The sequence below is a fragment of the Micromys minutus genome, assembly GCF_963924665.1.
Source record: "Micromys minutus genome assembly, chromosome: 4".
NCBI classification, from domain to species: domain Eukaryota; kingdom Metazoa; phylum Chordata; class Mammalia; order Rodentia; family Muridae; genus Micromys; species Micromys minutus.
The window spans coordinates 36,358,268-36,382,922 of record NC_137973.1 but is presented as its reverse complement, the minus strand read 5'-3'; the positions used below and the strand labels follow the sequence as shown (position 1 = coordinate 36,382,922).

At 46.3% G+C, this 24,655-nt stretch overlaps 1 protein-coding gene across 1 annotated transcript in view; it reads right to left on the bottom strand.

The window, feature by feature from the left end:
* Positions 1-2,784: 2,784 nt before the first annotated feature.
* Positions 2,785-24,655, bottom strand: part of CASQ2 (calsequestrin 2) — a 56,716-nt gene continuing 34,845 nt past the window's right edge. Inside the window, exons 6-11 of the mRNA XM_080915503.1 lie at positions 21,592-21,722; positions 20,297-20,342; positions 16,127-16,181; positions 6,855-6,955; positions 5,049-5,123; positions 2,785-4,069 (exon numbers count right to left, since the gene is read on the bottom strand). Of these exons, the coding sequence (XP_080771629.1) occupies positions 3,836-4,069; positions 5,049-5,123; positions 6,855-6,955; positions 16,127-16,181; positions 20,297-20,342; positions 21,592-21,722 (642 nt within the window). The 3' untranslated portion in view covers positions 2,785-3,835. The remainder of the gene's footprint in view (positions 4,070-5,048; positions 5,124-6,854; positions 6,956-16,126; positions 16,182-20,296; positions 20,343-21,591; positions 21,723-24,655) is intronic.

The window sequence follows — 24,655 nt, the reverse complement described above, 5'->3', positions numbered from 1 at the left end:
TCGGTCTGCTAGGTGTCTGTGGTTATTCCGTTTCCACGTGACATGACATTTCCATACTGGTTCCTAGGCTGTTCTTTCCCTCAGAAAGGGGGTCTGCGTTTCTGGATGATTTTTCTCACTTGAGGAAAACGTTCATCCCACATGGCAAACATCCTCTCCAGCTGCGGAGGTTCTCTGATCCGGTTACTGCAGCAGTCTGCTATCCTAGGCTAATCCAAGCAGCCGATACCATGCTGCCCAAAGCTTTTGGTTAATACTCACTTCCAATGATCACTGGGTTTAATTTGTACATTTTTCATAGTGATAATAGCCATGAAGGTCAAGTTGTATCATGCTTTCAAAGTTGTCACAAGATACTTTGCTTGCCTACCAAAATTTGGACAGAGTAGAAGTGAGTAAAACAATCTTTTCCCTAAGGTTGCTCTCAGACCTATAGGTGAGGAACATGTACCACTGAAATGAGGTTACATGTAGTCTGCACAAGACACAATGATGACTCCTCACAGGGCCACAAACACGAAGACCCGAGGACCCGAGGGGTCACAATCTATTCTAGAAAAGACAGGGTCTTTTCACGTTCTGAGATAGTGTTTCCTCAACATACACTGAAAGGGATTCTTTGTTCCAGATAACACACTTAATCTTACTCTTCTTTTTAACAGTATAGCAGATCTGGTGTTTTTAATTAGCTCACATTTCTAGTTTTGTTTGAGTTGATTATGAACTCAGAATGGGAAGATAAATGGGTTCAAGCAATAAAAAGAGTTATTGGGAATTCACTTGAACCTGTCTTCAGACATGCTCTGAGGGAAAAAGAATGCAGCGTTTTGGTCCTTAATGCAAATCTTTCTAAGCATAAAATGAAGTGTTATCTATGACCCTTCAGAGTGTTTGTGTAATCCTGAGAAGTTTCTTGAGTCCTCTATGTCTCTCCTTATTAAGGACAGTAACCAGATGAATCTTCTGAGCTGCTGTAAGGATTAGCCATGGTAACATGTAAGGCATTTAGCATTGTACTGTGGGCACGAAAGCAAGTGCTCAATCCATATCAGCTTAGAGGCTTCAGTACTTACTACCCGGCGCCATCCAAGCAGAACCAGATGGGCTCCCAGAGCTCCTAATACAGGAATATCAGAGCATAGTTTCAGCTCCACACATATTTCCCGGCCTCTAAGAACACCAGATCTCCCTGGGCTGAGAACCCCCACTTTTGCAACAGACCTCCCCCAACACACACTCAACTCCTTGGCTACTTGAAAGTTTTAGCATTGAAACCTTGTGGGACAATCTTCCCTATGAGTTTGCTTGAGCTGTGGCTGGGCCGGAGTGGGCAGAATATAGCACAGCCTGCTTAGTTTTGGGAGGGGAGAAAATTATATTGAGGCCATGAATTACAGGCTGAATTGAGCATCTCCAAACTCATGCATTTGAAGACAAGGGCCTTTCAGGTGATAATTAAAATTAAATGAAGCCACAGTAGCAAGACCTTAATTTGACAGATGGGCATAGTTCTAGAAGAGAATTATGTATCTACTACTATATCCATCTTCATCATCATCTATTTCTATTGTCTGTCTGTCTGCCATGTGCAAATGGAATGAAAAGCCACAAAAAGAGCCCTCAGCAGGAACCAGCACAATTGGCAACTTGACATTGGACTAAGCTGTGGAAGGCAGAATTTTTGCTGTGTAAACCACCCAGACTATTCTGTTGTGGTATTCATCTGAATATCTTCAAAGGCTTGTGTATTGAAAACTCGATTCCTCATGCAGCTATATTTAGAGGTGGGGCTTTAGAGGTGACCAGATCACGAGAGGACTAACCTCATCTTGGCTCATTGATGAGTTTATAACTGTGTGGACTATTGGGAGGCTGGAAAGTAGGTCATTGAAGAGAGGAACACTAGGGGATAGTTTGGAATCCTGGTCCCTCCCTCTTTCTCTGAGATTCCTGATTGCAATGAGGCAAGCAGCTGCCTGTTCTAAGATGCTGCTCCCAAGGTGTCCCTCCCTCTATCCTTCCAGCTCAGGCCATGGAAGCATCAGATCTTAGACTGAAACCAATGATATTGTAAGCAGAAGTAAAATCCACTCTTTGAAGTTGTTTTCCTCAAGTATTTTGTTATAGCAACAGGAGCTACCTGATACAGTGTGAGGCACCTTAGCACCTGTAAGCTCCGCTGCCCAACACAGCTAGGCAAAGACTCAATAAATAAGCTCTGCTCTGTGACAAGCAAAGTCCAGGTGCTCGGAATACAGAGGTAAGTAAATGTCTTGTGTCTTACAGCCACATTTAGTGAAAGGGAGGCTATGCAATGCATTATCAGTTAAGGACAAATGTTGTGATCAGAGCTGTGTACTCAGTGCCTTGGGAGCAAAGGTGAACAAGCCACTTCCGGGCACCTAGACAGTGGCATAGATAGTAATAGCATTCATCCATGCTGGGACTTCATGAAAAGGACAGGCTTAGAGGGGAAAAGGATTGGGTGCAGGCTCCGTTGTGTTAAATTTCAAATTTTCAGCTAGAATTCACGTGGATCAAACGCCAAGGTCAAAGTCTAAAGATCAAGGGTAGAGACCCACAGTGGAGGTCATTAGCACACAGGTAGTGGCTGATTGGTGTGGATGCTGATGCCTGAAAGACACAGTGAAACGCTAACATAGAAGGGCAGACAGGGAGCAGAGATGGAGAACTGGAGCCGGGAAAAACCAAACAAACTCCAAAAGACCAGAGTGGGATCATCAAGATAGCTGGATCTTTTCAAAACACGAGTTTAACGTCCATTCATTTATTACTGCTCTATAAAAGGACTGCCCCAATTTCAAAAACAACACTGCACAGAGTCTTCCACACATTAACAGATTTCAAAAAAAAAAAAAAAAAAAATTAGAACACTTAGCAGCTAAAACTAACAAGCACAATGTTACTTTCCGACAATTCAAAAGGCACTTGGGGTTTTTTTCTTTCTTTCTTTCTTTTTTTTTTTCTCAGTGCCTCAGGGCATCGTGAACTCTAAATTATCGCTGCCCTGGCCAGCCGTGGGAGTGCTGATGAATGGGGAGAGATAATTGACCATTGGATAAAGCAGTTATAACTCAGAGTGGGACAGAGAGGGTGCATTCAGTTCCCAGCTCACTCTGGGCAGCCAGTAGACCTATGAACAGTCTCCATCAGAAAAAGAAAAAGCCTTTTATCCTTCAGCCTCTCTCTCTGCCGGTGAATATAGGAGGCTTGGCAATTAATGGGATGTTTATAGACCTAACTGACCCACACACTGCATCTTAATGTTCCAGAAACGATGGCAATACCCAGGCACGCCAAGGCATTCCTAGTAGCCATCCAAAGACTTGGGTCTGAGTTCATAGAGGCTCTAGGTTTGGGAGCTGAGTTAGATAACCGTGTGGCCTCCCTGGGCTCTGATTAGGAGGCCACTCCCTGCATGTGAACTAAGAGCAAGCTGTCACTTCTGTCACCACCTGAATCAAAGACAGAAAGTAAACTTGAGTAGAGGTGTCAGGAGATACTGTCCCCAGGCTCCCAGAATTCCATGACCCCTAATTGCCTAGCCAAGAACAAGAGCCGTCTGTTCCTCAATGGTTAAAAGAAGTCAGCATGGGAACCACTCCCCTTGGGTCCCTGCAGAGTGGGACTTCTGGGTTTGGAAAGGCATTCACTGAAATGTACCGCTCCTGCCTAGAACGGACTAGAAAAAGATGCTGGAGAAAGGGAAAGAGCTGAGTAGGCATGGGCACCACTGCTTGCTGCCCCCTTGGGCTGTCTGTACGGTATGGGGTGGTTGTGATGTCACTTTCATCAGCATCACCCGGGGCTGGAGTTATTCATCGTCATCATCGTCGTCATCGCTGTCGTTGTTATCCTCATCAGAATTATCATCGTCTTCATCGTCATCATCGTCACCATCGTCATTATCACCATCATCATCTTCATCTTCATTGTCATCATCTTCAGTATTGATCTTCCCAGAAAGCACATCTTCAATCCAGTCTTCCAGCTCCTCGGCTGTGGGCAGGTCATCATCATCTGGGATCTCCATCCAGACACTGTCGGCCTGCAAGGAGGGACAGAAGGAGCCAATGAGCAAATGGGTAGAAGCTGAGGCAGAGCAGCATTTGCTGAGAATCTGTGTTGAATGGGCCTCTACATCTCTCACGCCTTTCAGGAACACATACAGATAGACAAATGGAAATGCCAAGTTGCAGAACGGTCTTCTGCCACATTCTGTTTCAATAACAGTAAAAGAAATCTGCATTCGACTATCCAAGATTATACATATGTGCACACACACAAACACACACAATGAATCATTAATTCATTTTCATTCAAATTTCAAAAGTGGTTCACAAAAGTCTAGAGGCATATAGACTGCTAGATTACTTCTGATGAGCTGAAAAGACATTGCTAATTGGTTCTATTTACAAAAGAATCTGCCTGCACTATAGCTTCGGTGGGCCCTCATTACAGCTCCTTCTCCCCACTGTCTGCCTCATTGAATCTGCCCCACTTCTGTCTTGTTGCATAGCCGATGTCTAGACTGAGTCTAATTTCTTCCCAGTCTGTCAGGTCCCCTCACTAGCCTTCCTGTCCTCAGTTCATGAGTACTTAAACTTCTGTCAGGAGGCTTCCCTTCTGTTATCAGGGTCACCTGACTGCAGTGTGTGGCTGCTAGCATAGACTTCCGGATGTCAATCTCTTTATCCCCCTGAGGTAATGGTTGCTCTAGGCATGAGTTGCCTGTGTAAGAAGGCCTTGTTCTTTAGCTTGGGAAGGGGATACAAGAGAATGTTCTTGGGTGGAAAGTCCCAGGTCAATGAGTCGGGTTGGGCAAGCTCCTTAAGCAAGGAAATGTACTCCTAGAGAAGATTGAGACTGGCTTGAGTCTAGTCTTGGGACATATTGCAAGATTTTGGAAAAGGACCCAAGAGTTCATCTTGCTGCTGTAGACTCCTGAGTGATTTTGCACTCGGGTTGGCACAGCAGCCAACAGGGTGGCGGACACCATCTGAGCAGCCCTTGGTAAGGATACTCACGTCTGTTACATTCACCACCCCAATCTGTGGCTTGAACAGGTCAATCTTGAAAGTCTTCTCCCAGTAAGCAATGAGCTGCAGCAACAAAAACTCCAAGTTAGACAGAGGTTGGAGGGCTCTCCCTGTGGCTAGATCCACCTGCCGGCCTACCACAGTAGCCAGACAGCAACTGGTCGAATGCCTTTGAAACAGCTGTGGACACTTAGAAAATGGAAGGCTAGTTCCAGCAATAAAGCACTTTAAAGCATTAAGTGAAAGATCCTATAGCACTAGCTGCAACAACATAGACCATAAATGCTTCCATGGCTCTTGGGGAGACTATCACAGAGATGGCTAATGTCAATCCCCGATTTATGACTCCATCGTTGATAGTTTGTGCGTAATGAAAGAACCATTTCTCTCCCCCTCGTTTCAGTGTTCCATTCTTAAAAGCCCTTATCTGGTGCCTCCCTGCCACATGAGATGGCTGGGAAAACTCCGATATGCTGTAACTTGGCATGAACTGCAAACACGAGCCAAATTTCCTCAGCCCAGCATGAGCTCCATCTGGACAAATCTCTGGCTGGGGCAGGCTAACTGAACTAATGGAGTCCATAAAGCTAAGAAGATGGAGATGTTCAGGGGCTGGGGTCTCCCTGGTAAATGTGGGGCCTAAGACAGACTGGGATGTTGGTGAATTTGAAAATTAGAATCACCTGGAAACTGCTTTGTAAGAACCAAGGTAGAACTGCCCAAAAGAATGGCTGGTTACTTAAGAGTTGGCACAATGAAGCCATCCAGATTCCCTGGACATATCCAGTAGAAAGGAAATCAACAGATTAACCCTGTATGCTTATATGGCCACGACTTTCTTAGGCTAACCCAGAATTATGCCATTGGCCTCAATTACCACAGAGGTCTCTGCCTTTGGTTCACCCAATCCCTATGTGTGTAGGATTAGATGTCTGCCCTCTGTGTCCAATCAGTTTCACAAGTCATGAGCTATGTATCCCATACCCAGAGAAGAGTCAAACTTGTATAATCACCAGTAGTTAGCCTTACAAGAAGCAATCAATAGACCAAGCTTCACTATGAGTCACAGTGGGGGCTTCTACATCTGCTTGGTTTACCATCACCTGGTGTTGCCCTTTCTCCATGAGGTAGGTATTATAATGATACCTCTTTTTAGGGGTGTTGAGAGAATGAGCTGTTAGGACATCTTCAAAAATAACTGTATTTCAGTACCTATGTGTTAGTCTTCAAAGCACTCGAAGAGACCCAGGTTCTACCTCACATAGTGCTGGGGATCCTAACTCTTGGTGCAGCATTGACCTTGGCTAGTAGAAAACATTTGCAATAGCAGAGGGTGTGGCTCCCTCCACTTTTATTGCTGTGTTCATGAATGGCATGAATTCCATGTACTTTGTCCAAAATTAGCAATTAACAAAGCTGTCTTGCTACTTACTGCTCATCAACACAGACTAGCACCATGGCAGTAAAATCCTTGTGCCTTCCACAGACTTTGTGACACAAACAAGCCAGGCATGGTTTCTGTCCTCAGTTTGCTCTTTTACTTCAAGTTCTAAATTCTGTGATTATTCCCCAATAATTTAGGTTCCTCCTAGAGTCTCAGGGAGAAGTAGGTGGAGACACAAAGGGGCCATATTGTTGCTTAAAGAAGGAATGTTTCTGGGCCCCCTAGGTGGGCCAAGAGGAGTCACCTCTTGGTATCTCAGAAATGAGGACAGTGCTAAAGGCTTGTGCTAAACACAAATACGTGTGATGAAGGCCCTGATGGTTTTGGGGGCCTTGGCCTGTGCCACTCACCAGAGGAAAGTCATCTGGGTCAATCCACAAGATGCTCAAGTCAGGGTTGTCGGTGTTGTCTCGGGCAACCTGTTTCAGGATCTCCAGGAACTCATAGCCATCTGAATAGGGTTCAAGAAAGTTGAGTCACCCAGCATGCACACTGCTCTTCATGAGGAGCCAGAGAGCATGGTTTTTCCACAAGACTTTCTTGGCCATCTGGTACATACCCTCAATTACAGAGTGAGTCTAGAAAATGAGTCAGATGAAGCTCCGCAGACACAAAGGAGCTTCAACACAGAAAACAATGGCAACTTTAAACAAAGAGATGGAAAGGTCACAAAGAAAGACCCCATTCTAAATGAAGGGTCACCTTCATTTGTTCATCAGGAGATGAAAACTGAGTAGCTCTGGTGATAAAAGCCAGTCCCAGAGCAGTTGAAACTGTCTGCCTGTCCCCAATGATCCTCTGTTTTCTGAGCATGTGTCACCCCTGGATTTCCTACAGCATCTGCTCTATAAACCAAGAGCAACCAGGAATTCTCAACACTTTCAAATAGGGTCAGCATCCTTCTTGCTTCTTCATTACTCTCGCAAACGTTTTGGTACACAAAGCTTTCCATGTCTTCTGTCAGCAGCTCTCTCTGCCCCAGAGAAGAGAGCTGAATCATAGGAAAAGCAGAGACAAGCCCTCCACACTGAGCCTAAGCCCTGCAGCATACGGCTTTTTTCCATAAGCAAAATTTTTGAAAGAACATTCAGTAAGTGATACTGTAAACCCTGAACACACTCTCATACCCAACTAGAGCAGAAACATTTTTGATCCTGGTAGGTCCCTGGCAATAAACACGCTGTGAGTATGTGTTTGTGTGTGTGTGTGTGTGTGTGTGTGTGTGTGTGTGTGTGTGTGTGTGTGTTTATGTATGTGTGTATGTATATATATGTTTGTGTGTGTATGTTTGCATACATGTGAAGAGCAAAGTCATGTATTTACATATCTGCATGAAGAATCTCTAGAAGTTCAGGGAATCCAGAAGACAACTCATACTTCGTTAAGCAATTCAATTAAGGAAAATAGAAAAATCAAGGAAGCCCTTAACAAGCCTCTAGCACTCATGAAAGAAAGTTGTGCTTGAGCCACTGACAGCCAGTACATCTTAGAACATGAGCAGAGATGTGACTGAGGTGGCAGATCTGATGATGTCTTACAAGTAAGAGGAGGAGGCTGGGGTGACCTGCTTGGAACAAGGACCGAAGAGCCAGCAGAACAACAGACTTCTCAACAGATGCCAATGTGTGCAGATGGTAATGATCCCATCCAGAGACTCCCCACGCCAAGGTTACAGTGGGTCCCGCCTGTGACCAAAGCTACAGCTGAGCACACACCATGGCACCAGCATGTTCTGTTCAGCTCATGTGAAATATTGCTTTATTTCTTTAAAGGAATATTACATACAAGAGTATGCTGCAGCTCTAGTCTCCATCCTAGAGCAGGTTCAGACATAGTGAGATAAAAAAAAGGAGCAAAATTTGAGTTCTGCAAAAAAAAAAAAAAAGTGCATTCAAATCTGTGTTAAACAAAAGAATTCGTAAGTGGCTTAATTTCCATGTTTGAGATTGTAAAAGGAGTGTGTGTGTGTGTGTGTGTGTGTGTGTGTGTTGTGTGTGAAAAGACTATTTTTCATGTTATAGGGAGAGTAGGGCAAACTCAAATACTATCTATTCCCAGAAAAAATGAATAGTCGACATTAATGCCAATAGAAGCTGCACTGAAATCCAAGGACAACCTTAGAGTGTAAAGGCTACAAAACGCTGTGTGTACACCTACCTGTGGCTCTGGGGGGTTTCGTTCACTCTTTTGTCACACACATGACTCTTGGGACCAAGTGACCTCAGTCCCAAACACTTAGACTGTCACTTAAGGCAATATCTAAGATCACCTTTCCTTGTGAGTAAATGAATTGATGATAATAATAGATACTTGTTTGAAAATTTGCTTTTACTTTTACTTGACTGTCTCCTGTGCATGTGCATATGTGTGGTCCACATAGGATAGTGTCATACGTATGCTACGTTGTCATTGTGTGTGAGGACACCAGAGGCTAACCTGGTGTCTCAGTCCTCTGCTTCTGTAGCATGGGTCTTAAGGTTTGAACTTGGAGCCTTTGCTCACTGAGCCATCTCGTCTACCCCAGTAGTAGTGATTTCATAGGATAGTTGTACATTAAATGAATGTCTCTGAAAGACTGAGAGTCTGCCACAGAAAGACTCAGTCTGGAGTTTCCCTCGGGGATCTGTGTGTCTTATATATGAATGCAAGGGAGCAGCTCAACACCTCCATTAAGTCCAGCCATTCAGGGGTCACCTGGATTCCAGGAGAAGGTTAGATACAGTCTTAGATGCTCCCAGAAAACTACTCCATAAGAAAAGGATCAGGAGGTGGTAGAGCATCAGGAACATCTGGCTCCTGCTGCTTGTTCCTTGACAGCAGCTGCTGCAGAGCTGAGAACACTGCCTCGGTGACTGGTGGAAGCCTGGTTTAACTACTTGTAAAGCATTAGCCTGCTCGGCACTTCCAAGTCAGGCTTGCTGGCCTCCACTTTCTTTATTCCTCCACCTTGAGTGGATCCAATTCAATGGCTCCTTATTCATCTGGGGGATGGAGAGATGGCTCAGTGTTTAAGAGCACTGAGTTTAAGAAGTTTGATTCCCAGCACCCACATGTCAGGTCTCAACTATCTGTAACTCCAGTTCCAGGGGGATATGGCCCTTTCTTCTGGTGTCTAGAGCACCAGGCAGACATGTGTATAGACATGAGGCAGAACACCGACACATAAAATAAAAAGCACGAAACAGTGAACAAGGCCTGAACAATGGCAAAGTCACCACAGATCTCCCTCTCTCACCAGGGGCAGTAGCAAGAGGATTGTTTCATATTCACTTGATATGAATATGGCTCCTGTATCACTGATCAAGATTGGAGACCTTCTCAGAGTGCGACCCTCTGCCTTTCGGAAGCAACAGCCCATCATCGGAAACAAGTAGGTAGAGAGGAGGGTGCTAGCTGAAGACTTTGAGGCTTGAAGTTGCATTGGCAGTAGAGGTACACCCAAAGAGGTCCCCAAGGCCAGAGGGGACTCAGTGTCTCCAGTAACCAAGCTGGTGGAGAACCTCAAAGAGCTTCAAGCTGGTAAAAAGCCACCTCTCTCTGTCTCTCGGTCTCCCTCTCCCTCCCTCCCTCTCTCTCTCTCTCTCTCTCTCTCTCTCTCTCTCTCTCTCTCTCTCTCTCTCTCCTGCCCTTTTATTTCCAGAGTAGGTCCCCCTGCCCCTCCCAAAGTCTGGCCCCAGAGCTGTTAATCCTAAAAACCACAAATCTCACTTTCCATCCTCTTTGATGGACAGAGTCTGCCACGTGCCACTCAGCCCAGCATTTTTACAGAGCTCTTCTGGAGTGGGATGTTTGTGTTTCATCTTTGCGTTTGTCTGCATGGAAGATTTTATTGCCTTCACTTTCCAGAGAGCTGGAAGGAGGTAACTTGCTGCTGTCATCCATGAGTAGGCAATGGAGCCAGGAACCTAACTCAGGTCTCCAACTTCCTACCACATGGCTGCCAACTCCCTTCCCGTACCTGAGACTCCCAAGCCCTCTGTGAAACTTTGTCCTCAGAGAGGCCCAGGCTAGGCGAGGGAGGAAATGGCCAGTGTGACCTTGATGCTGGGATGGGGTAGGGCTGAGGGGATTGGGGGCTGTCGCTGATCTTCTGACAGAGAAATTAGAGGAAAGTCCCTACCCTTATCCTGAACAGGCTCCTGAGCTGTGCCCTGCCAGGGTGGAGTGAGGGGTTGGGGTGGGGTGTGGTGGGAGTTGGTCAATGCAGTAACGTTTTAAGGAAATCTGAAATCACCAAGATGGCCTAAATAAAGAAGAAGACTGTGAGAACCACAGTTCCCTCCCAGGCCCTAATGCAGGTCTGTAAATTAGGATCCAGGGTTGAGGCCTGTGTGTCTCTAGCCAGGTTTCCCATGGCAAACAAGTGGCTTCTGGGAATCACATCCTTGTGGGAAGAGAACCCGGTCATTATCCTTTCCTGCTTCTCTGGCAGAGGCTGGTGGGAATGAGCCTGCATTGGGCCCTAGGGGACCAGTTCTAGGTCACTCGTGGCCTCCTAGGGAATGGTCCCTTTTGCAAAGGTGATTGTGTCTCAGACCAAGCCATGGCCCAGGAGCACACACGCCTGTTACTCTGCCCTTTCTTCCCACCCTCCTCTGTTGCTATCTCTGTTCAATCCACACAGACTGAAAGATGCCCTTCCTGACTCCACACATGGGCAGCTGGGAACTGAAGGGTCTCTGTCTGTGGTCCTACTGTGGGATCCTGTCGCCCATGTGACTGGTGGGAAGCAAGGTGGGCTGGAGGCCAGTTTTACCCACCTTAGCGGTTGTCAAGGACCTGTTCATCTCATAGATGTGTTTGGACTGCCTCTGGGCTACAGACCACAGCCAGGTTGAGACACAGGCAAATAAAGCACGACCCTGGGGCCCTCTCTCTGGAAGCCCACTGGTCTTTTGTTGTGTGCAATTCCCCCAAAGCAGATTTTTGTAGATTTGGCCTTGGAGTGGGAGGAAGACACAAGGCTGGGAGCTCCCCATTTCAAAGAACTTCTTCTGCAGCAAGATGGCTGCTCAGAATAAAAGCCACAGTGGGATTTGGTGGCTTTGAAGCAGAGTTACGACAGGTCCTGCTACCCCTTACCTAGAGTTCCCTCTCTGTTTTGCTTTCTCCTGCTCTTTGGACCCGAGAATTGGTATGAAAAAAAAAAAAAAAAAGCCAAAGGATACATTTTCATTATACAGAGGCACTTGGAGATAGTAAGAGGAATGGACCTCTGGGCTGGAGTCGTACTGTTCCTACTTCCTGTTCATGAGGGCGGTGGGGACAGGGGTGATGTTTATACCTTCACCGTATGCATGCTCTGTCCTCTGTATAAGGGGGAATACGGAATAACTGTCCAGATCTGCAGGGTTGGTATTTTCTGGGTGTGTAAGTACCATTCAGCACCCAGCAATAATCAAATAATAGGGTTAATATATCAAATTTAAATTTATGAAGCTTTGGAAAGCACTTAGTGCTCCTATTTGAGACAATCGGTCTCTGATTCATTTTTGCAAGAATCCCAGAGCAGAAAAAGGCTCAGGTGCAGCAGGGCTTGAAGCATCTTTCCAGGGCCTGTTGCTAACTAAATCTGTTCAGCGCTTGCAGACAGCAGCCATCCTCATGTGTCTGGCTTGTTAGTGTGAATATTCCCAGTGCCCTTGGAGGGTTTCCATCCAGCACGCGCTCATGTAGAAATGCTGCATGGCAAACCTTTCATCAAATATTGCAAAGAAGATGTCAGCCCAATGCAGACACATCTGGGAGCAGACAGGAAGAACCTTTCATTTTCAAACCTGTCACAGAACTCTGCTCTGAGTACAAGCAGCCTAATCAAAGGTGCATGCAACAGGCAGCCGGCAAGAATGGAAGGCCTGGGAGTGTCCTAATGTCCTTCCCAGCCAGGCCTGACTATAGGCACAGAGATGAAAGCTCACAGCAAGAGGAGCCTACAGGTCATGCTGCAGGGCCCAGAGAGCAGAAGTGGATTCTTGGCCTTCTGCCAAGGGGGAACACAAACTCTGGCTGAAGAGGTCCAAGCTGTGAGGCAGAGTTCTTGGGGGCCAGGTCACTGAATAGAGAGGTGCTGCCGTCGCATTCTCATTCCACAGCCTGCATCTAGAAACACCAGTGGGCCCAAGGATGACATGAGTGGGACACTCAAGCTGCCAAGTGGCTCAGTTTGGGTCTCAGTTCCTTGGCATGCTCTTCTGATCTACCAGCCCTCGCGCCTGCCCCCCACCCAGCCCTGCAGCAGCACCACACAAGCTTGGAGCCTGCCGTCAGCTGGGTCACTGCTGGGAACTGGTATCAGAGAGAGGACCACAGCCAAGGGGAGCCCTCAGCGAACATCAACTGGCTTTCCTACCACGCCCCTAGCCCTGTGATCTTGTGCACACCACTGAACCATCCTCTCTGTGGTTCAGTTGTTGAAGGGCAGCACAGAAAAAGAGAGTCGCACAGAATGGTCACCTGGCTGTTTGATGTTGTCTGAAGAGGTACAGAGGCTGCCTGCCGTGTGGTTAAGTGTGTAGAAGGCCAAACAGCCCACACTCCATTCCAGTGCTCCCCAGCCAGGTGACCTCCCTCAGCCTCAGCATCCTCAACTGTAAAATAAGACTAAAACTGAGACCTTCCTTGTTCAGTTGTTGTGACAGTAGTGGTCATCAATGTCACCTCCGCCAATACTCCTGGTGCCTGTGGATGTCATAGGGGCTGGCTGCAATGTCAACCTTGGCTTAGAGACACTGAGCAGTGTGGTCCAATTAGTATTTAAGACTAATTTTTCTCATGCAACACCAGAATAAAAAATATAATCACCACCCACATATAGCAGAGTGGCCACAGGATTAACATGGTCTTCTCCTCACAGCTCCTCCACGTGGAAGTTCTCTAAGAAGCTTCTGCTATCCCGGACTTGCCACTTTCCTGTTTCAGAAAATGGGTGCAGTCTGGTTGGGCCCTAAGGTTGTGGGTGACCTATTAGCAAGAGGAAAGGAATCTCAGTAGCTGTTTACTGGAATGCACTCTCCAGGACTACAACCCAGCCTCTGGGGCCCCAGTGTGCACACCACTGCCCAGCAGGTAAATGTTGCCTGACCACAAAGTCGAGGGGCTGGACTTTCATCAGAAGAACTTTCATCTGGAGCCCTGAATATAAAGGTACCCCCTGCTGCAGAAAGACCCTGTTCCTGACCTCCCCCTCTTCCAGCATTACTCAGCTCCTCAGGGACAAGCCTCAGCTTGGGATTTGGAGAAAAGGCAGAGTGAGCTCCTGGGCCCAGGGGTGTTTGCGCAGGGAGGAGGTGGAAGCAGTTTCAGAAGCTTGATTCATTACTGCAGCAATCTCTGTCAAACAGGTTTCTGCAGTTCAGGGAGACCTCTTTGTTCTATTGTTCCAGACAGCCAGACAGGCCTCCCTGTAGCCCTGGAAGGGGGCAGTAGGATGGGAAGGAAGCCCCCTGGAGTCTGGCCAGCAGGCAGCTGCCAGCAGCAACTCTGATCACACCACACCAAGGATCCAATTCAGTCTGATTAAGGCCTGTAAACCTGGGGAAACTGAGGGTGCCAGATCTGTAAAAAGCAGCTGACAGGAAAGTCAAAACCAAACCTAAAAACCTAAATCCCCCTTGAGAAACACTCCCAGCTCTGCAAGTCTACGACGGAAAGCCTGGCACATCCATGGACATTTAAAAGACTAGCTCTCAGATAATTTGGTTTTGGTGCAATAGAATATTACTCAATCTCAAAAACAACCAAGTACTGATAGATATTATAATAGATATTATATAGTGAGTATGTGTCTATAACATATACATATATGTGAGATATATACCATATATATTATTATGCTAAAGAAAAAAATGCCAGATACAAAATTCTATACTCTATATGACTAAATTTATATGAAATATTTGAACAGACAGTTAGACTGGTAACAATTAGTGCTTGTCATCCATGGAGCAGATCAACAATGGGAGTGACTCCCTGGGTGTTATTGGTAAAGGTCTGAACGTAAGGTGGTGCCGATATCTGCACAGTCTTGTGAGTTTAAAACCCACTCAGATGTTATGTTTAAAGAGTGACTCTTATGGTGTGTGGATTGTCTTGACTTAAAAAAAAATCATTTAAAGTACTGGCTAAGTACTTGCTCCACAAACATTCACTTGGTGCCTGCCCTGTCAAGTCACTGTGAGCAATCAGGCTTATACTGATGGATGAGACAATAGGTCCCTTCTTCACAGTATCCTTGTATTCTTTTTGGCTTAGTTAAACCTCTCCAGATCTCAGTTTCTTGGTCTCAAACTAAGATCTTTTTGTTGTTGTTGTTGCTTAAGCTGGCTGGTTTTGGGTTTTGATGGTTTTTTTGTTTTGTTTTTGATTTTGTTTTGGTTTGCTTGTTTGTTTGTGTTGAGACAGGGCTTCATGTAGCCTAGGGTAGTCTTGGATTTGATGCATAGGTCAGGATGACCACAAATTTCTGATCCTTCTACCTCTACTGAGGTTACAGGTCTAAACTACCACACCCAGGTTTTGCACTGCTGAGCATGGAGCCAGTGCTTCATGCATGCCAGGCCAGCATGGCCAGTCCTGTCCTGAATCTCTGTTGGAACTCTTCTCCTGATACTGCCCTACAGCAATAGCTGAAGTTTCTGAAAAACACCAAGTAATTCTACAGTTCCTGGAGGTCTCCAGGCCTGATGTTCCACTGTGAGTTACCCCAGAGGAGAGCTCAAGAAAGCACGGATCCTGAGGTATTGTTTGAGCTAGCCCAAGGTGGCTTTGTTGTCATAGCTCACACCTGTCAGATTCTGAAACCCTGGTTCGTGACCAGAGCCTGGCAGCTAGATCACCCTGACTGCATTCTGGATGGTTCCAGGCCTCCCACACATTCCTCCTGTGTGCACGCTCACCTTCCCCCTGGTGGATGACACAGGAACCAGCTTTTTGCCTCCTTCATAGTTCATTGTTCTCTCCCTTCTCTCTCCATGGCGACCATAGGAGGGAAACCAGGGGAAGTGGTCCATGTAAGAACATCAGCATCCCCCTTCCACTGGGGAGTCACTGGCACTCTAAAAGCAGGCTGCTTGCTCTACCCTGTCCTTACTTTTTGGCAGATGTCTTTGGGCTGATCCTACACACAGATGCTGTTTTACAAAGGAACACATACATTTGTCATTATGTTAAAATAGGTTGATTTATATAATAAACTGCCAAAAAAATTTAATGTGAAGAGAAACAACATAGACAGATAGACACACACACACACACACACACACACACACACACACTCCCTCTGTAAGACCATGTGTTCACTATGTGTTCATTCCCAATCTGTGTATCTGAACACAATGGTCTCACATTGCCCCAGATGGCCTTGAACTGACAATATTCCCATCCCCTCGCCAAAGCTGGGACGGCATACCCAGTTGTGTGGCTTTCTTTGAAGTTCTACATTCCCCGAGCTGACTTTACCATGGAAGACACACTCCTACTTGCCAGGTGATCACTATCTTGCAATTGGACTGGAACTGTGAGGGCTTGGAAGGGTGAGAAGTTCTTGCCAGTGGTTAAGCAGATTTGGTGCAGAGTGGGAATGGGCTGGGGTGGGGGTGGGGTGGGGGTGGGGAAGGTGCCCTACCTGGGTCACTCTTCTCTGCAAAGGCCACAATGTGGATCCCATTCAAGTCATCTTCCTGAAAGAGAAGAGAATCAGAGTTTCCTCATGGGAGGAGAGAGACACAATGTGTGTCAGGGGCAACAACACGGAAGCTGGCAGGGGAAAGGAGACAGGGGATGTGCAGGGGAGCAGGGTCAGGGGTTGGGAACCCAGACACAGATGAGCAGGAAAGGAAACAGACGCTGATGGGTGGTTTGAGAAACTCAGATCAATGGGTTTGTAGACAGGACAACAGACACAGAGTTAACAACAAGTGTTTCTCACTCCTGTAGTCTGGTGAGTCCCGAGAGCAGCGGCAAAGGGAAAATTGGGAAGAGCATGAGTCTTGCTTATTAGAAGCTCCAGGAGCAACAAAAACTCTGGAAACAGCTCTATCGAATGTGACAATTTCAAGATACTTCTGCAAAGGTGAGTTTTGAGGCTCCCCACCAGGAGTTATTATCAGGGATGGACCAGGAACAGGGACTTCTCAGCACGGATGGCAGATCCTAAACCCTCTGAGAGCAGTAAAGAGCCCTCAGCTCAACTAGAATTTGGGTCACTGGTATCCACACAAGAAACGAAGATGCAACCAATGACTGTTTGGAGAAGTCGAGCCCTTGGAGCAAATCCGGCCTACCTCCTGATTTGCTGACACTGAGATTTGGATCACCTCCATGGAGGCCATTCATTTCTCAACTCTGGATCCATAGGGATTCTTTAAAACATATTTTGTTACGTTTTTTTAATGTTTGTGAGTATTTGCCTAGATGTATGTCTGTGCACCATATAAATGAATGGTATCCAAAGAAGCCAGAAGAGGGTGTTAGAACCCCTGAAGCTAGAGATACATACAGGTAGCTGTGTGTGGCCTGATCTGAGTGTTGGGAACAGAAGCCAGGTTCTCTACCAGAACAGCAAGTGTTCTTAACCACTGAGCCATCTTCTCAGCCCCCAACAGGAACATTTCTACGAATGTGGGGAGCTCCAAGGAGAGGTTGGAATTTAGGACTATGATGGTTTGAGGGGGGCAATGTGCCAGAGCAAGGAAAGCAAACGAGGGAGCGCATCAGATAGCAAAGAACATTTCATATTTGCACATCTGGGACGAGACCGCCTTCATGTTAATAATGACTGGAGAAGGAAGAATGACCCTCTTGAGACTCCATACTATGAGATGGAGCAACAAAGCCAAGTATACACTGATGGCAGCTGCCAAGAGAAAGGTATTCACTGAGAAGCCTAGTGTCATAGCAAAGCCATCCTATGGGGGTGGGGACCCAACCCCCTCCAACCCTATTTTCATTTCGATTGATTTTAATGCTGCTGCAATCCTATCTAAATGCTAATTTTTCCCCCTTTGAGTTTGGGATGAACAAAACCTCCAAAAATTCCAAGATAGATTAAATAGAAAATATTATTATTAAAAACAAGAGTGGGCTCTGCGTTGGCCAGATTCCCCCGGGGAATTGAATGTTACAGACATATATGTGTGCGCACCAGGTTATTAGGAAAACCCAGCAGTGACCAGAAAGAGAGTCTGAGGTTCACTGTTGTACATTTGCTATTATCGCCAGACAGACTGTCCCGATCAGGTCTCATTAGGTGGTCCCATGTCTCTGTCGCCTGCCATCGGTTGGAATTGAGCACCCATAACTCTGTGAAGCAGGCTTCATTTCTGCCTGCCCTTCCAGAGTGCACTTGGAAATTGGTTTTAGAATTAAGAATCCATATTCATTTTCTGACAGGCTGTTCCAAGTATGCCTGTCACTTCTGTGAGCTGAGATGGGTCCTAGGTAGAGCATTGTAACAGAGGTAACAGAGGGGCTCTCTGCGAGCATCTCAGGGATGAGGAGCATGAGCCTGTATTGGACGCCTGTGGAGATGCAGGGACTGTGCTTGGTGCTGCGAGTTTTCCTCAATAAACCCATGATGCAATTATCCGCGTGCAAGCCCATGAGTGAGTTACATACTGAGAATCAGTGTACACAGGAAGAACGGGTGCCAAGGGCCGGGCTTTCTCTGAGTATAGGCGCCTGGGCTCTGTGGGTCACCCAGCTGGCCATTTGACAGTGTTGTCTTGAATCTTTTTTCCCCCTTCTTTTCTCTTCTCTTCTCCTTTTCTCCTTCCTTTTCTTTTTTCTTTCTTCCTATTAAATTTAAGTTAGCTTACAAAGCAACGAGTTTCAATGTGTCATAGAAATTCTCTTTTGTGCATTTCACATTTTGTATTTTATTTTATTTGAGACAGGGTCTCACCATGCTGCTCTGGCTGACCTAGAACCCCGTATGTAGACCAGGCTGGCCAGTTCGACTCTACTTCTGAGTGCTGGGGTATGTCGTCAACACTTGAAGCTGGAAGTTCTCTTTTGAGTTGGAGGAATCCTCCCTTCTTGGTCACATGATAAACTCCCTGGCAGAAGGCTCTATGCCTTAAAATAGCAGTCATCAAAGCGGCAGCAATATCTCCCACCAGCCACGGAAGACCTGGTAGGATCTGCATGCACGTCTGTGCACCACCTGAGTGGAAGGGGAATCCGTTCTTTGGGAATCCCTGAACTCTGAACTGCAAATACACATCGTGTTCCTAGTCAGTACCTAAAGAATCCCAGTGATTTACCAAAGCCACAGAGTAAGCAGAGACCTAAGTGTGACTGGCTGGTTCTGTCTAGCCCAAAGCCCTCTGCTGGTCCATCCTGTGTGTTATAAGAAAGCATCATAGACTGGGTATCTTATTAACAACAGGAATCCAGGAGGCTTGTGTATCACTGGTCTGTGGGTGGGACGCCCAGGGAGCCCTCCTCACCAGGGTTCAGTGTCAGATGATGGCTTGCTTTTTTTTTTTTTTTTTGAATCTTTTTTAGCCTTCTCTTTCTTTCTTTCTTTCTTTCTTTCTTTCTTTCTTTCTTTCTTTCTTTCTTTCTCTCTTTCTTTGTTTCCTGTTTACTTGTTTTTTAAATAGCAACTCCCTACCAGATGGCCCCAGATTCACTATGTAGCCCAGGCTGGCCTCAAACTTATTAGCCTCCTGCTGCAAGTGCATGCATGATTCAACACGCCCAACTTGGGACTTCTTTCATAAGGGCAACCCTAATTATGATGTCTCTGTCATGGTGGCCAATGAACTTCCAAAGTCCCCACACTTGGCATCATGTTTTCAAACCATGAAATTTGGGTGAGACATAGTCCCTGATACCAACAGTAAATGGCACTGTTTGAAAAGGCTCAATGATGCTGTACTCTGCGAATGTGAATAAAGAAGTTAAAATGAGCATGCACACACACACACACACACACACACACACACACACACACACACACACATGTATATATGTGCAGTGGCCATGCACCAGACTCCAAAGCAGGCGCTGTGGGACCCACTATGCTCTCCTGCAGATTCTTCAGCTTTTTATATGCTCCTGCCTTACAATGAATGTCCTAGCTTGGGGCTGTGGGTTTTTATATTGTTGTTGTTGTTGTTATTATTATTATTATTATTGTGTGATTATGATGTGGGAAAGGGAGCATGCCGCAGCATGCATGTGAAGGTCAGAGAACAACCTTGTGGAGTCAGTTCTCTCCTCCCACTTTTATGTGGGTTCTGGGGGTTCCTATCCTCCGCAGCCTGTGCAACACTTGCCTTAACTACCTTATAAGACAGGACGAAAGGGTCTTCTACTAGTAGCCCCAAGGCAATGCCATTGCATAAAGGAGCTATATCTTGGGTTCTTTATACCTGTTCATTCGGTCTGAGGAATTTCAATTGAGGGGAAGGAGATAGAATAAAATAGGGGCAGTGGTAACACAGCTGATAAGTAGTTGGTAACACTAATTCCTTCTTGGTATCGCTATATTTTCCACTTTTCGGTGAGTAAGAGTTGTATAGACTTAGGCTCTTTGGAGTTGAGAGCAGGTACGTTAGTAAGAACCGGTTGCACTGTGTTAAGAAGAGAGTTGGCAAAGTGAAGGCTGCCTTTCCAGCTTTAAATACTAAGGGTTGAAGAGAAGAAACAGTCTCAAAGCATAACACCTCAGGGCAGGAGGACTGGCTAAGGTAGTTAAGGCAAGTGTTGCACAGGCTACGGAGGCTAGGAACCCTCAGAAAGACACTCCTCTTGAACAATACATGCCACAAGACTGCCATTTTCTTACCCATGTTTCAAACATGTCCTCTGGGCGCAAGCGACGTAGGGTAGGTCTGAAAAACAGAGGAGTGTGCTCTTGAGTAAGGATTGCCACAGCAGAAACTAAGCCTCGGACCCTCTGCTTGTGCCTGAGGAGCCCTGACTTCATCTCTGCCCACGAGGAAGCAGAGCTTTTCTACCTGCTCTGTCAGGAGAGATGGAGGCCCAAACCCATTCAGCCCAGTCACAGCCTAGTTAGAGTCAAGGTATACCAAGGGTATGGGGATGTTCAGAGGGAATAAAGACAGTGCCTTCCTAGTGTCCTCTTCTCATAGAGACCACTCCTGAAAGTCCAGAGCCAACTGAGAATAAGGAAATGGGACAGACAACAATTATTCAAATAGAGAATGCCAGTTTTTGTCATCAGGATCATCCATCAAAAACACAATAGAGGTCATGTTTACCCTTCCAGGGCTCACTCTCTTCAGGGACAAAGAATGTCCGGGTGTAGGGACTGTGCTGCTTCAGGTCCAGTAAACAGAGTTGCCCACGATAGGGAGGGAAAAGAGGTGACACAGTGGGCCTGCTACCATGTCCCATATTCCCAAATAGCTCTTCCCTCCAGAGCAGAGGAAGAGGACTCCAGCTGGTGGGCCAGCCCAGGCCAAGGCCTCCTGTTTGTGTAGCTGGACCTTGCCACACCCATCTGTTTACACATGAACAAGACTGCTTCTGTGATCCAAGCTCAGAGCTGAATAGCTGCAACAAAGGCTATTTGCCCCCAGAACTGTGTAAATATTTACTGTGTGGTTCTTCAGTTGAAAAAGTATGTGCATCCCTGCTAGAGATGCTCTGAGTGTTGGTGAACATTCCTATCCTAGGGGTTGTCTGTTGAATGTGTGGAGTTGTCTCTGGCTATGACTTAATTACTCAGACCTATCTCACAGCTGTGATACTGGGAGAATGACAACTCCAAAAGGTTGGAGATTAGCCAAAGTGGCTTCCATAAAGCACCAGGGAAGTTGTCGCTGAAAATATAGAGTTTCACCTGCATCTTTCTCTGGCCTGGGCTGGGGGTAGGGGTGTGCAATAGAAGGAGGTAGTTTAACCATACCTACAAGTGTAGAGCCTTATTTAGAAGTGGTAACATCCTTGATACTGGTCAATGATTGACAAAGCCACATTGGCCAGTTTTGTTCTACTGGGTGCCTTACTCTAGGTTGTTGCTCTTCATGGCTCTGGATTGTCACCACTGAGAAGCTCTTACCCATTACCTGGACCTACCACACACCCTCCCCATCCTCCACATGTCATCTTAGGTACCTTTGATGTTCCTTCACAAACTCCACAAGCTCCTCTTCTGTGTAAGGTTTGTTAGGGATGACATTGGGCTCATCCATAAATGGCTCATAGAAGCCAACTTCATTCATCTTTAAGGATAACTTCTTTGCCACCTGTGATAAACAGAAATCAGATGAACATTCATTCAAATGCTGGCTTAGAATGGCAGTGACCTATCTACTCAAGAGAGGTTGCTTGTGTGGTTTTTTAACTACATGTGAGATTATGGGCACTTTTAACTTATATGTTGAAGTAGCGGGGACTCATATTCTTTGTGGTCTGGGTTAGACTTATCTTCAATCAAAAAAAGCTCAATAGAAAAAGACTTTTCTGGAGAATGAGGACCTAAAAGTGTGTCAAAAAGTAGTTGGAATAAAAAGTGGGAAAGGTCAGTGAATGGTTATGTTCTCTCTGCTGGTTTGCCAGGGCTGGAGGAGCGAGCAGACAGTAAGAGAACATGCCCACTGGGTAGCTTTAGCGGAGCTAATTTGGATGGAAAAGACAATTGATGAAAACCATTAGAGCACACAGAATTAAAAGCCAATCCATTCACTTATCCTCTTCCTGCTAGTTAAGCCAAAGGGTGGAACCTACTAGGGTCTTCTGTACCAAGCTTGCTAGGTGTTTTTCCGCGTCCTAAGGATGGCCCAGGCAAAAGAGAAATAATCATCCTGCTTAGTGTAGGAAAGAAAGGCTTCTTGGGACATAGGACTTTTAGTTCTAAACACTGGATTGTTTCCAGTGAATGGCTCACTCTATAACTAACCTCAAAGCCTGACAGATTGTCTCTCTTGGTTAAAGATGCCACACACCAATGCGTTGTCAGGGCAGAATGGCTGCTGTGTTTGTTTGCCCGCAAAGTTGCTGAGCTCAGGACCTCTCCTTGTGACATGCTTTGAGAGGTCTGGAATGTGAAGGGCTCAATGGGAAGCCAAATGCTTTTCTCTAGCTCAGAGCCATGGTCCAAGAAAGCACAGGATGGAACAATAGTTCCCTTTAAACTGCACAGCATTGCCTAGGAGCTGACACCCTGTGGTGACAACCACAGTGTGGTGACCCAGTAACTAGTGTGGGACTAGTAAAGGAGGCATGAGTATTACATAAGCTCTTATACAAGGAGGTCTACTCTGAAAACACTCACATCTGCAAGTACCATTGCTTGCTGTTAATTCCAGGTCACTATTTTCCAAAAGACACATTTTAATTCCAACATCCTATGTTTAGTTAAAGCAAACGCAGCTACGGTCGGGCTGGGCCTTGGTGGAAGCCCATAACCCCAGCATGACGGGGGCTGAGGCAGGAAGATCACAAATTTGACATCAGATTAAATTGACACGAGTTCAAGGCTAGTTTCATTTTTGGAGATCGCGTCTCAAGATACAAAGTTGAAAAGTGGGCTGAGGATGATGTTTCATCTGGCATGCATGAGGTTCAGTCTCCAGGATGCAGAGAGAGGGATGGAGGGAGGAAGGGAGGGAGGGAGGGAGGGAGCTGCTGTCTGTGTTCCCTCGCTCCCTCCTTCTCTGTTCTAAGAACAGAGTTCCAGGGAACAAGAAGTGACTCATATGAACAGAAACTGTAACGCTGTCAAGCACGTGGCCTGCCTGCTATGTGCTGGCCACGGCTGTAAAGTGATTTAGGTTGCTTACGCTATGAGCTGCTCTCTTGGATTGATCGTGCTCAGGGCTTTCACTCTCCTCTGTTTTACATATGATGAAGAACTTGGGTGAGTGGTTCTTCAGGATCATATACAGAGAGACGGTCAGGACCGCTCTCTAGTTTCTCCTGTTCCAACATCCTTCTTCTTTTGAGAATTCCCTTCTCCTTGATCATGCAAATATGCCTGCAGATCTTCCGTAAACACTGCATTGGTGGCAGACATTCTGAAGAGATGTTTGTCTTTCTACCATTTGTTCTCAATGATCCATCTCACATCCGGGAAAGTAACTGTGACCTCCTGAGGGTGAGAGATCTTCAGAACTACATGCCTGATAGCATGTGTATGCCTGTGTGTGCACATGTGCCTGTGTGCAGAGTCTCTGGTCCCTGGATGCCACTGCCTGGGTCTGCCATGCTAAGCCTATGAGTGTAAAATTGGGTGGTTGAGGCCTTATGTTGCAGTCTGAAAGAGCCTAAGTAAAGGCTCCAACAGTCTCTTGGGTCTTCCCTCTCTCCCCCTCCATGGGATGCCCTTTCCTTAGTCTTCGTTTTCTTCCCGCCGTATGTAATTGCAGGGGAATTTATTAGTTCTGTTGGCTGGTCCATTTTTAGTTGGGGTCTTCTGTGCTCCCAGATTCAAGCAAGCTACGGAGGACAGCGAGCGTTTTCCTGACATTTGCGTACGCAGGGATTTTGATGACTTCACTGCGGTTTAACAGGCCTATGGTCGGCCATGAAGAATCAGCTGAGCAGAAACTTGGGCTTTCTCCACATCAGTCCTCTCCGACAGCTCCTTTGGGCCCCGGTGTGATTCAGAACTGATTAAGATTTCATGTCACTGCTCCTCAGGCAGAAGCAGGCGTGGGGTCTGGGTGGCGTGTGACAGTTAGAGTCTCAGGCTGCTGCAAAGGTGGATTCCAGCCTCTTGCTCCCACCACCTCCTCAAAGGGGCTGAGCTTTAGAGTAGTCTGGTCTATACCACAGGGATTTGTGATAGTGCCCAACCTGTGTGTCCTGCAAAGCTTTCTGGGAAGAGTTTGGATTTGCTTTAAACTTTCCATCCCTAGAGCTAAAAAGATGGCTCAGCGGTGCATTTTCTGCTCCTGCAGAGGGCTGGATCTGTTCCTATGTTAGCAGGCTCCAAGCTGCCTGTAACTCCAGGTTCAAGGGGATTTGATGCTGCTGATGTCTGTGGGTTTCTGTTCCCTCTCTCTCTTCCTTTCTCTCTTTCTTACACACACACACACACACACACACACACACACACACACACACACACACTAAAAAATTTAAAAATGGTGTCCTGTCACAACTCTAAACAAACAAACACAAAACAAAAAAAACAAATTTCCTGGACTAATTCCATAGATTGATTTTTTTCTTTTAC